Consider the following 14,131-nt stretch of genomic DNA (forward strand, 5'->3'; position numbering starts at 1 on the left):
GCAGCAATCCTGTTCTAGAGTTATAAAACGACGTAAAATCTAGGGTAATCAGGCATCAGAATTTCACATTCACATCACCAAAAACCTTTCAGTGGTGGAAGAAAAGGATTTTAATTTCCTCGAACGCCAGTACTGTACTGAGAACAAGTTAGCAGGGTACAACATGTACGTTTGTTAGTACTTGTTAGGTAGGGTTATTTTCGTTATTCAGATTTATAGTTTGAAAACACACAGCAGTGTATGGAGAATATAGGTAGTCACAGCTTGTTTCACGTGTCTGATAAGGGAGGGGACTATGGCCTTTGAACTGGAGCTCTAGCATTGACATTCGACTCAGGTGGGTATTGAGAGACAGACAGAGAGAGAAAGACAGACAGACAGACAGAGAGAGGAAGAGAGGGATGGACATAACAAGGGAGAAATTGAAACAGAGAGTCTGCAGCAAGTTTGCATGTGCCCAGGTCTGTAATAGTAAATATATGTTCTTGTGTTGTGGGGAGTCATCACATTCGTACAATGAAGTAAAGCGGACGTCTGCAACTTTTACTTGTGTTGTCGAGAAAGAAGGTAGCCACAAAAATAGGACGAGGAGGAATGACGTTTATAAGATGTGATGGTACACAATGATGCCAAAATTAACAGATAAAGCATTAAATGAATCATTACTGGATATAATTATCGAGGACGTATAATTGAGAAGGAAATATGATAAACTACAGGATCACTGTGTTATAACACAGTGAACACCATACCTGAATATTTTGTTGTGACTTAAATCTTGGCGGGGTCAGGGATTTTCTCTGCCTCGTGATGACTGGGTGTTGTGTGCTGTCCTTAGGTTAGTTAGGTTTAAGTAGTTCTAAGTTCTAGGGGACTGATGACCTTAGATGTTAAGTCCCATAGTGCTCAGAGCCATTTGAACCATTTGAACTTAAATCTTGGCTCGAAAAAGTACGTTAAAAATGAAGTGAACAAACACAGTAATGTATAATTTGTTACCTGAAACTGCAATACCTGAGCAAACTGTCGAAGATGACTTCGAATATGTAAAAATATTTACGGAGGAATATACTGCATATGTAAAATCAGAAAAATTGCAGAAGAAAGGAAGAGACAGCTAATCGGTTGTAACCAGACCAAAAACTGATGAATTAAAAAAAAGAAAAGAAAGACTCGACGCCATCCATCCACAATCATAAAACGAGATAAAAGAAAGAGGAAAAATCCGTGTGTACTATAATATTCAACACTTTCCATCGGTATGTCGATGACGAAGCCTACCATATTATACTGCTTTGCATGTTTTTACTATACAAATTTCAGTTCACATTAATAAAGGGCTATGACGGTAGCATTCAATGTAAGAGATTCTTACAAAGTGTTCTGTTGCATCTGCCCACAACGACAACATCCGTCTACTCACAGCTAAGATGATGATGATGATGACGTTTGGTTTGTGGGGCGCTCAACTGCGCGCTAATCAGCGCCCGTACAAATTCCCAATTTTTGCTCACTTCAACCTCGCCACTTTCATGAATGATGAGGGCAACACAAACACTCAGTCATGTCGAGGCAGGTGAAAATCCCTGACCCCGCCGGGAATCGAACCCGGGTCCCCGTGCTCGGGAAGCGATAACGTGACCACACGAGCTGCGGACTCACAGCACTGAGGACAGTGATACTATTTCACGTTTATCTGAGTCATAGCAAATCATAGTCATCCCTCCGCACGAGTAAAACTGAAAAAAAAAAAAGAATGTATCAGTTTCAGGTTTTGCTTAAAGATGCTTGCATTTATCGGCATATGGTATCCTAAGTTAGATGTCCATATATTCATAATTGATTTTTCTCTTATTTATGCAGCTTATTTTCCAAATTTCAAACAAGATAAACTAAAAATGAAAACAATAACACACTTTTAAGTTATTCAAGATATGTTAAACTAGAAATTTGTATTTGAAACCAGATGTATCTTCCGGAAGCAATACCCTTCGAGTGGTCATCTTTCCATTCTTTAGAACCAGATTTGCTTGTCTTTCTCTCAGTCTCCCAGCTATTCTCATTGTCACACAGGCCAGCTGGACACGTCCCGGAGTATTTCAAACAAAATATGACGTTGAAAGGTAAAAGCTGCAGAAGCAAAAACCCTGCCAGCGCTAAGTTTAACGTGAGCTACAAACCATGGTTAACAAATTATTGGCAGAGCTAAGCGAAACGATAACTGATATAAGCAGATTCAGATGGATGAAGCAGCGGTGCGGATTTGTGGAACTATTAAAGTTAATATCCGAATTGGCAATTTTAAGTTTGCCTCGGGCATGGATGTGTGTGATGTCCTTAGGTTAGTTAGGTTTAAGTAGTTCTAAGTTCTAGGGGACTGATGACCACAGATGTTAAGTCCCATGGTGCTCAGAGCCATTTGAACCAATTTTAAGTGAAAATTCCCAGTTAAGGTAGCACGTAATTTGTAAAGTCGGCCATTGAGATCAAATTCCGATCCTATGAATACGTAATATATTCAAACAATGGAGCCAGCATAACATACAGCTTACGATTAATTCAATCATATGTTACGCATTTTCACATTTTCAAGTGAGGTTTCCTTTTGAGAGAAATCATGCGCAACGTTACTAATATTTATTCACTGTCTGAAAGACGTTTTTCTCTTTTCCTTTCTGGTGGCAGTTTCGTTTCCATATACAGCCGCAGTTTCTTACATTGCAGAGCTGTAGAGTTAATGTGAGAACTGGACTAGGTTCTAATCCCCATCTGAGCATCCAGACTTACACTCCCTGAAATTTCGTTAAATCACTTAGGTTGGATGCTCTAATGGTTCATTTGAAAAGCTGTGGTGAGTTTCATTCCCCACCCTCTCCTATAGCTCTCAGATACCACCTTTGGGTCAACTGACTGCTGTACCTGACTAGTACCATGTCCTTCGCATCTCGCTGCTGCCTCACCTGAATAGCCATGTCGGCTTGTGGGGAAGACTGGTGGACGACTGGCTCCAGCACCGGCTGGAAGCCTTTTTATAGTGAGAGAGCAGGGCAGAGCCCCCACCTGCCCCGGCCGGACATCACTGAGTGGCAGACTAGCCGGTGGTGACGCAACACCTGCCCAGAGGGATCTGGTTCGCCGCATCTGCCACGCCTCGCGACCTCACACACACACACCGCCCGCCGGCTGATCTCGTTCTTCTGCCTGCGGCGTTTCGAAAGGCAGGTGACCTTGACATTTCACTCTATGACTGAAAGTAAGATGGGTAGCGTCTAACATCACTGTCACGTCAGGGCTAATGGGACACGGGAAACGGTGAATGGTGAAACCCGAAATTGTTCCTGCTTTAGTGCGTGTACAGCGTGTCATTTCCAAAGACCTAACGAATGTAACCCACACACATCGAGCGTTTATACAATGGAGAACATGTGTAGCAACGTGAATAAGCTAGACTACCTTAGAAAAACAAGAAAGAGCGCCTTCTGACCTCTTTTGGCTTCCTACTGAAATGCCGAGACAACCGTACCACGTTATCTTTAGCGAAGGTCGTTCATCACAGCAAATCTCCATCCGCCAACCGCTTCACTAGAAGAGGTAGCTTGGCCCTCCTCAGGAAAATGATGCCGCAAGACAACTCTTCAAGCTTCACCTACATCTGTCACTATGGGAATTGATAATGCAGTATGCCGATCTGTCAATAAGTTGAAAAGCTGCAAAATAAGAACATTTTGCGGCTCAATTAAAACACGAAGAACCTCAGAGAACTGTAATAAATGGTACAGAGAAAACAGATCACGAATGAATCCTATCCGTACGCAGAAAGAGATCAGTTTTTCAGTGACGCCGAGGACATTATCATTGCATTATTTATCAGTGCGCTGACCTTGTCCTTCTACGGATCAAATTCAGTAAAGAGAAAAAACACATGAAACACATATAAATGAATATATATTACTAAGAAGAGTTTCATCGCACTGTCATTCTGGGATTTACTTCTTGAGAAAAAATAGAAATCAGCGGTTTCAGCTGCTAAAGAAAAAATAAACTACTCACTATTAAATTTACTTTGCGCTTGTCAGAAACGATACGTGGCTTTGTCTGGCGTAAGGTGCAACGCACACACCATAAAATATTCAAAACTTGACTGCGAATGTTGGAGAGAGATTTTGCTTTTAAGAAAAGCGTTCTTGAAAAATTAAATTCTGATTATTGTCAAGAATCTCTGTACAACATAGGAAGACACTAACAACTACGAAGTTCTGTGAGCAGAAAAATTGCAGACATTCCAACCATTTGCGTTATTTGTGCCATAATGAAAAGGAAAGGCTCAAATGAACACTAATCATGAATGTTGTTAGTTATCTGAGGAACAAGGATTTCGTTCAGTTAATCGTTCAGACAAACATTTAGTTCTTGCGCTTGCTTTGGTTACTTAGGAAAATTTCTCCAAAAAACCTCCTCCATGAATAGAATCAATAACATATGTATAGAAACAAGTTTTCATCTCCATAATAAATTATTCCAGATAATTTCTCTCAGATTCACAAATATCAAATCTCTTTCTCTAAAAACTCAACTGCTCGCAACTATGCCTCAAATAAGAATGCCCCAGCGCTACATAACTAACAGGTGAGCAAGAGAACCATAGATAAACTTAAACACAAAGTCAAGGATCTTATTCACTACCTGTACTCATTCAGCTTTCTCCCAACACAGTAAATGTGAATTATTTACAATGGCAGAAAACATATGAAAAACTTACAACTGTGACAAATCTCTGTGCAACAGCACAGTCATTTGCCTATATTCGAGCTCTGTCTCGTCCCGACACTAACTCCTATTCTCTCACATATTATCAATGCAGCCAATATTATTTTTTACTTGTTCACCAAACTGAGTAAATATTTACATTACTTTTTTCACAGAATAGTATAGTTAATATTTAAAAAGAATAATGCCCAGCAATGCTACGCTAATCCTCAAAACATGTTTACTAATAGTATGAAGTTCAGCCATAGTGAATTATGTTTTCTTTGGTTTTTCAAAATAACCATAGGAAAATTGCAGATGGACTTTTCAATAAGGCCTCAACCAATTTCCTGTGTTATCCCTGCTGAACCGATGTGGTTCAATGCCTCTAGAGACCTTGCTTTCGACAGGGCATTAAATTTTGAACTTCCGGAGAAATATAAAATACAAAACTGGTATACTTGAATGAGGTCATGACTCCTCAATAAAACAGAAGTCGTGGGACGTTAGTTTTATGTCTGCAACGTGACGAGGAAAACTGTTCTGATGTTTTTCTGTGGTAGATAATAGTTCATAAATGGCAAATACAAAGTTTAGAATAAACTTGTGTGTTCAGTTCTTCCCGTAGGCAGTATCTCGTCCCAAGAGAATAGGAAAAACAGGACGTGTAACGTATGTGGTAGGAGATCAGCGGCCGAAGCTGTCACCGTAGGCATATGAGAGGAGCTAACTAACTGAGCCATCACTTAGCGACTTCACTTGTAAGAGCGCCACTTGCGAAAGGCGTGCATACGGACTCAAGACCTCCCCAGATAAACGGTTTAATCCGTCTGGCATTTTCATAGATTTTTCTTTTGTTTTAGCAACGCTTAATCTCCACCTTGCAGTAAATCAAATGATGATGTGTTCTGCGCATTAGACAGGTCCTTCACTGCAAGTTCACTGTACTCCGGTCTTCTCAGTCTGCCACCGTTCTTCTAACAGCTGCGAGTGATGCAGTTGTCCTGATCTCGTTAACTGGTGGGTATCTTCTTCTTCTTCTTCTTTTTCAGGTGCTCTTCCCGGGCATCTTACCTTCCAATTATTCGTCTGTTATACACTTTCTTGTCATTCAGTGTCCTAGTCAATTTCCTCACATCCTCTTGTTTCCAGTATTTGCATATTCTCATTCACCCTGTGAAACACAACCTCATTCCTCATTTTAGATGTCCATTTTACACCTTCCACTCTTCCTTAGATTGACACCTAAAAAGCATGTAAGCATTTCGTCTCTCACCGCCGCCGTGTCCGTGTTATGGCACCATAAACGACAACATTCCATACAAAACAATTTACTAAATCAAATATACTGTTTGATTTCTATCACGAAAGGTTGTAATATTTTCGACTACCGTGAGTTTTAGTATCAAATAAACCTCATTACACAATCGCGGAGCGGACCTACTCGCGAAGCTTAAAAGCGAACCGAGAATGAAAGCAAATCCGTATGGTACAGGCACGTCGTGTTAAGGACCGTTGCTCAGGAAATGCTTGTTGGATAAATATGAAGCCGGCCGCGGTGGCCGAGCGGTTCTAGATGCTTCAGTCCGGAACCCCGCGACAGCTACGGTCGCAGGTTCGAATCCTGCCTCGGGCGTGGATGTGTGTGATGTCCTTAGGTTATTTGAGTTTAAAGTAGTTCTAAGTTCTAGGGGACTGATGACCTCAGATGTTAAGTCCCGTAGTGTTCAGAGCCATTTGAACCATTTGAAGCCATTTGATAAAGATGAAAAATGTTTGACCGTGAGCATAAAAATTCTTTGCATAAAATCTATGTTACAGGTGGGGAACATTCAGACGTTGCTTGTATGTAAATTTATAGTATCCACTCTGTTTAATCGTCTACCACAAAGAGAAATAGCGATGGATGTCTCAAATGTTGACAGTTCTCTTTTTTCTGGGGGGGGGGGGGGGGGGCTTTCTTCTGACTGGTTTGATGCGGCCCACCACGAATTCCTCTCCTGTCCCAACATCATAATCTCAGAGTAGCACTTGCAACCCACGTCCACAATTCTTTGCAGGATGTATTCCAATCTCTGTCTTCCTCTACTGTTTTTGACTTCTACACTTCCCTCTAGTACCGTAGAAATCATTCCCTCGTGTCTTAACAGATGTCCTATCATCCGGTCCCTTCTCATTATCAGTGTTTTCTACATAATCCTTTCCTCTCCGATTCTGCGCAGAACATCCTCATTCCTTACCTAATCAGTCCACCTAATTTTCAATATTGCACCACATCTCAAATGCTTCGATTCTCCTCCGTTCCGGTTTTCCCACAGTCCATGTTTCACTACCATACAATGCTGTACTCAAGACGTACGTTCTCACGTTCTCAGAAATTTCTTCCTCAAATTAAGGCTTATACGAGGGGCGTTCAGAAAGTAAGCTCCGATCGGTCGCGAAATGGAAACGACTATGAAAATCCGATAAAGCTTTGCACAGATGTGTTTGGTTAGTGTCTCTAGTATAACCCCAGTTAGCATCACGTCGCTCTTCTCATTTCTGAGCTCGCAGTGAGTGCGTAAAAATGTCTAGAAAATAGTGTCTGCCGCCAAGTACGAGGGCCTGGTGAGAAATTTCGCCTGAAGCTATGCAGCTAACATTACATAACTGTCGTGCTGTTTCTTCTTCAAGACAATTCTCAGCCGCATTCTGCAGGGGCAATGAAGATGCTCCTGCATCGTTTTCAAATGGAAATGTGAGATTACCCACAATACAGTCCGCAATTGTCTCCCCCTGAGTTTCATCTCTGGTCACATGAACCGCTGTCTTTGACGACAACATTTTGACACAGACAACGAGGTGTAGGCCAGCGTGGAGAATTGGCGGAAAGCACTGGCGGCTGCCTTCTATGATGAGGCTATTGAAAAGTTGGTACAACGCTATGACAAAAGTCTAAGTCAGAACGGCGACTACGTAGAGAAGTAGCTGAAAGGTGTAGCTAATTGTTACAAGTAAAACATTTCTGATGTTCACTGTGGTTTCAATTTGGCAATCAATCGGAGCTTACTTTCTGAACAGGCCTCGTATTTGATACAAGTAGACTTCTCTTGGCCAGGAATGCTATTTTTGCCATTGCTAGTCTGCTTTTCATGTCCACCTTGCTCCGTCCGTCATTGGTCATTTTATTGCCTAGGAAAGAATTCCTTATTTTCGTATACTTCATGATCACTAATACTGATGTTAAGTTTCTCTGTGTTTTCATTTCTGCTACTTCTCATTACTTTTGTCTTTCTTCGATTTACTCTCAATCCATATTCTGTACTGATTAGACTGTTCATTCCATTCAGCAGATCATGTAGTTCTTCTTTACTTTCAGTCAGGACAGCAATGTCATCATCGAATCTTGTCAGTGATAAACTGTCACCTTGCATTTTAATCCCATTCTTATAGCTTTCTTTTATTTGCGTCATTGCTTCTTCGTTTTATAGATTGAACAATAGGGGCGAAAGATTGCATCCCTGCCTTATACTCTTTTTAATTCGAGCACTTCGTTCTTGGTGTTCCAGTCTTATTGTTCCTTCATGGTTCTGTACATACATACTACACGTCTTTCCCTACAGCGTACTCCTCTTTTTCTTAGAATTTCAAGCATCTAACCCCATTTTTCACCGTAAGACACTTTGTCCTGGTCGACAAATCCTATGAGTGTGTCTTGATTTTTCTTCAGTCTTGTATCCGTCTCAGTCCACATTCTATACTCAATAGCTTGTTCATTCCATTCAGCATATAATGCAAGTTTTCTTCACTTTCACTCAGGATAACATTGTCATTAGCGAATGGTATCATTGATATCCTTTCACCTTGAATTTAATTCCACTCCTGAACCTTTCTTTTATTTCCATCATTGCTTGTTCGATATACAGATTGAACAGCATGGGGAAAAGACTGCATCCGTATCTTATACCATTTTTAATCCGAGCACTTCGTTCTTGGTTGTCCACAATTATTATTCCCTCTCGTCTCTTGTACACATTGTATATTACCCGTCTCTCTCTACAGCTTACCCCTATTTTTCTCAAAATTTCGATCATCTTGCACCATATTATATTGTCGAAGGCTTTTTCCAGGTCAACAAATCCTATGAACGTATCTCGATTTTTCTTTAGTCTTGCTCCCATTATCAACCGCAACGTCAGAATTGCCTCTCTAGCGACTTTACCTTTTCTAAAGTCAAACTAATCGTCACGTAGCACATTCTCAATTTCCTTTTCCATTGTTCTGTATATTATTCTTGTCAGCAACTTGGATGATAGAGCTGTTAAGGTGATTATGCGATAATTCTCGCACTTCTCAGCTCTTGCAGTCTTCGGAATTGTGTGGATTATATTTTTCCGAAAGTCAGATGGTATGGCGCCTGTTTCATACGTTCTACACACCAACGTGAATATTAGTTTTATTGCCACTTCCCCCAATGATTTTAGAAATTCTGAAGGAATGTTATGCATTCCTTCTGCCTTATTTGATCTTAAGTCCTCCACAGTTCTTTTAAATTCTGATTCTAATATTGGATCCCCTATCTCTTCTAAATCGACACCTGCTTCCTCTTCTAACACATCATACAAATCTTCCCCCTCATAGAGGCTTTCAGTATATTCTTTCCATCTATTCACTTTGTCCTCTGCATTTAGCAATGTAATTCCCGTTGCACTCTTAATGTTACCACCCTAGATTTTAATGGCACCAAAAGTTGTTTTGACTTTCCTGTATGCTGAGTCTGTCCTTCCGACAATCATTTCTTTTTTGATTTCTTCACATTTGCTGTGTAGCCGTTTCGTCGTAGCTTCCCTCCACTTCCTATTTATTTATTTCCTCAGCGACTTGTATTTCTCTATCAATTGAAGTATTTCTTCTGTTACTCATGGTCTCTTCGCATTTATATTCTTTGTACCTATGTTTTTCTTTCCGATTTCTGTGATGACCTTTTTTAGAGATGTCCATTCCTCTTCAACTGTACTGCCTACTCAGATATTCCTTATTGCTATAGATATAGCCTTAGAGAACTTCAAGCGTGTCTCGTCATTCCTTACTACTTCTGTATTCCACTTCTTTGCGTATTGATACTTCCTGACTTATGTCTTAAAATTCAGCCTACTATTTATCACTATTATATTGTGATCCGAGTCTATATCTGCTCCTAGGTACGCCTTACAATCCAGTATCTGATTTCGGAATCTCTGTCTGACCATGATGTAATCTAATTGAAATATTCCCATATCACCCTGCCTTTTCCAAGTATATCTCGTCCTCTTGTGATTCTTGAACAGAGTACTCACTACCACTAGCTGAAACTTGTTACAGAACTCAATTAGTCTATCTCCTGTCTCATTCCTTGTCCCAAGCCCACATTTTCCTGTTACCTTTTCTTCTACTGCTTCCCCTAAAACTGCGTTCCAGTCTCCCATGACTATTAGATTTCCGTCTCCCTTTGCGTACTGTATTACCCTCTCAATATCTTCATAAAATTTCTCCATCTCTTCAAATTCAGCTTGCGACATCGGCATATATACCTAAACTACCGTTGTCGGTGTTGGTTTGCTATCGATTCTGATAAGAACAATCTTATCACTAAACTGATCACTGTTACACACTCCCTGCCATACCTTCCTATTCATAACGAATTCTACTCCCGTTATACCGTTTTCTGCTGCTGTTGATGTTACCCTATACTCATATGACCAGAAATCCTTGTCTTCTTTCCATTTCACTTCACTTATCCCTACTATATCTAGCTTGAGCCATTGTATTTCCCTTTTTAGATTTTCTAGTTTCCCTACCACGTTCGAGCTTCTGACATTCTATGCCCCCGTTCGTAGAACAGTATCCTTTCGTTGATTATTCACTCTTTTTGTCATGGTCACCGCCCTGTTGGCAGTCCCCTCCCAGGATCCGAATGGGAGACTATTCCGGAATCTTTTGCCAATGGAGAGATCATCATGACACTTTTAAATTACAGGCAACATGCCCTGTGGATACACGTTATGTGTCTTTAATGCAGTGGTTTCCATTGCCTTCTGCATCCTCATGCCGTTGATCATTGCTGATCCTTCCGCTTTTAGGGACAATTTCGCACCCCTAGAACAAGAGAGTGCCACGAATCTCTGTCCGCTCCCCCGCCCTCTTTGACAAGGCCGTTGGCAGAACGAGGGTTACTTGTTATGCCGGAATTCTTCGGCCACCAGTGCTGATTATTAATCAAAATTTAAGCAGTGGCGGGATTCGAACCCGGTACCGACAACGTTTTGAGATGAATAAATAGAATATGTATCGCGTGCTCACATCGTCGACACTGTAAAAAGCTGTAACGCTTCAATTTTGTCTCCGGTTTTTTATCAATTTCATAGCACAATCAGAAGTTGCGTCTTTTTATGTAAATGTTCATACCACAACTTCACTCTGCAGCGAAAAATTTGTTACTTTGGGCAAGTTGTTGTATGCTGTTGTTGTCACTTGTGTCATATAATCTTTACCGCTGGTCCGAAAGCCGAGAGAACTGCAGATACACTCCATGTGGTGTGGGTTGCCTAACTCTCAGACACCCATATGTTCTGATTCCTCCGGAATTGATTTCTTAATTGTTGGTAAACATTAGCTTTTACTACGAAGATTATTGCCAATTCTTCATAAGCAGTGAAAACTTACCTCAAGTCATGGATAACAAACTTTCAACAGTTTCCGGGTGTGAAACCTTGATCCAAGACAAGATCTGAGTTTGGATTCCATAACTAATGTTTGAAAACATGCCTTGTGAACATCGGCATTGTTTTGGTGCAAGCTGTCTGCGATCTATCGTTAAATTACTCATTTCGAGATAGAAGCTTTCGGGGTGGATTGTGCCCTCGAAAATCACTTTACATTGTACGGAGTTTCAATATTTTATCTCCTCGCTATGAGTTAGAATATAAAATGGAACCCGCTGTAAAAAAAAAGCCACGATAGGCAAAAGGAAGAAAAAGAAGCTACCTATTTCGATTGTGTATACGTACCTATGTGTCTAATCTCTCTTGTTCTCGTGATTCCTGTACAAGGTATACGTTGGGGCATCAGAATATCCACGGAATCTTCCTCCGATCCCTGTTCTGTAAATATACCCAACAGCATTTCACAAGAACTAAGTCACCTTTCTACCAAGGAGTCTCGTTTAAGTTTCCACAGCATATCTGTTCCTCTTTCGTATGAGCTATAGCGACACTTCGCGAATTGGCTTCTCTGTATACGTTCGATGTCTGCTGTCATGGCTATAGTATGAGAATTTTAATCACTCGAGGATAGAACTTTTCGCATTAGTTCCTTGTGTGCGACTTTCTTTATTGATGCCCTGCAAATTCATAGAATTCCAAACCATTCCCTGTCTTCCATCTGCCTTCCCAGATACTGACTTTACGTGTTCGTCTCATTCAAATCGTTCCTGAGTACTAGCGACAATTTTTAAACAACATGATTACTCGAGAAATTTACCACTAATATTCTACTCTGCTCTTTCAAAAAGCACAACGAATTTTAATATCAACATATGTTGTTTCTCTTTCAAAGAAACAAAAGGGTATTATTTAGAAGTTATTTGATAGCCTCTAGTCACGAGCACTAAAGTTCAGCAAAATTATACCGTTGTTTTAAAATTTGGCTAGGGTGAACCACTGCATTAAGGGGACCATATAACAATTCCCAGGGAAAATTATGTTAACAGCATAAAATTCATAAACTGTGGGTCCTAGAGTAGCAGAAAACTTTTCCACCGCTACTGCGACACTAACTAAACAACTGAAGAAAGTGTATGAGTATAAGAAGTAAATAATAGCCATAGATTCACGCAACGTTTTAAAAACTGCATACAATAAATTGACTACCAAAAAAATTAGCATACTTTCAAATCACTTAATTTTTTAAACTGAACCTTGACCACTGAATTAGGAACATTAAACATTCTTCCACTCATATACAGGTATTGCTTCTCGTAGAACTAATCTGTTTAATAGACTGAGTCAGTAATAGCTGCAAGAACTCTACTAGGGAGCAGAAATTCCTACGCTTCTGTTTAAGATAAATACAAAAGAAGGGCTGACTGTTTTGAATCAAATCTTAATCGTTACTCCTTCAAACGCAACTGTTGGTGGAGTATATAGTGTGTCTTCTTCGAGGGCGATCCTTCCACGCTTCCATCACATCCGCTTTTCCCGCATATTCCACTGCGCGGAATGCGATGCTGTGTGGTAGCTCGGACGTTCTTTGCCATAGATATGCCACAGATTATCATCTGGATTAATTTTCAAATTTTGTGGTAAGGTCTTATGCGACCAAACTGCTGAGGTCATCTGTCCATAAGCTTACACACTACTTAATCTAACTTCAAGTAACTTACTCTAAAGGCGACACGCAAATCCGTGCCCGTGGGAGGACTCGAACCTCAGGCGGGGGGAGCCGCGCGAGCCGTGACAGGACACTTAAGACCACGCGGCTACCGCGCGCGGCCCTGGCGTAATAAATGGACTTTTACCTGATTTAGCTCTCCTTCCATCACTCTGTAACTAGACAACGTACATTTCCCGTTTACATTGGAAATTAATACTTTGAGAAGGAATAGAAAAGACACGTACAGCTGGACCATTACAAATAATATTCTCTCTCGTCAGACACAATTACTCGCTCATCAGACATAATTACTAGATATCGAATAACCATGCCGTATTTTCAACTTCCAGTGCTGTTATAAAAGGGTTTTTTGAAAGTGTTTTTTGTTCCTAAGGTGTGGTTGTATAGCTGGTGAGGACACTGGATGCGATGTCGGCACATTTACTGGAACCCTTCCCTCCGCTGTCGAATAAGCGGGAAAACCTAATGACTTTCGCGGTGTGAGCTCAGTCAGTGACGTCTGCGTGGTGAACTGGTTGAGCAGCTCCATCCCGCTCGCGGACTGTGGCAGACCAGATCTCGGGGTCAGTCGTCGAGGCCGCGAGGGAGTCAGGGGGCGTGGCGAATGTGGCGATCCAGATTCCACGCCCCGCTAGTCACGCAAGTGCTGCTCATCTGTCTGTAAGGAATGCCCTCAGGGCGCAGGGGTAGGGGCCTCCATATATTATAAATACAGCAGGCGGGCGGTGCTGGAAACAGTCGAGCGGAGGTTTCCTCCTGAACTTTCTCCAGTCTGTGGTAGGGATGGAACAGCAACCAGTAATATAGGATGGAGACGCAAACAGTCTTGTCTGCATGGTTGCAACTGTTATTTATTTACTAATGACGCATTTCGCCTGATTCGGGTGTCTTCAGACTGGCCTACACAAAAAACATTACGTTTCGTTAGGAGTGGCAGGACGCCATTTTGCAAAATTGGAGTTACTAGCAAGAAATT

The 14,131-nt window shown here is 41.1% G+C and overlaps 1 protein-coding gene across 10 annotated transcripts in view; it reads right to left on the minus strand.

The window, feature by feature from the left end:
- LOC126256324 (cuticle protein 21-like) overlaps positions 1 to 14,131 on the minus strand; it is a 187,833-nt gene that overhangs the window by 126,894 nt on the left and 46,808 nt on the right. For 2 of the 10 annotated variants that reach the window (XM_049955478.1, XM_049955475.1), the window contains exon 1: positions 2,961 to 3,004. The exons of 7 other annotated variants lie outside the window; for them this stretch is intronic. In XM_049955478.1, coding sequence (XP_049811435.1) covers positions 2,961 to 2,972 — 12 coding nt within the window. In that variant the 5' untranslated portion in view covers positions 2,973 to 3,004. Of the gene's footprint in view, positions 1 to 2,960; positions 3,005 to 14,131 lie in introns of those variants that run through there. One more of the 10 variants, XM_049955484.1, reaches the window with a different exon arrangement.

This window comes from Schistocerca nitens, chromosome 1 (assembly GCF_023898315.1).
Source record: "Schistocerca nitens isolate TAMUIC-IGC-003100 chromosome 1, iqSchNite1.1, whole genome shotgun sequence".
In the NCBI taxonomy this organism is placed as follows: Eukaryota; Metazoa; Arthropoda; class Insecta; order Orthoptera; family Acrididae; genus Schistocerca; species Schistocerca nitens.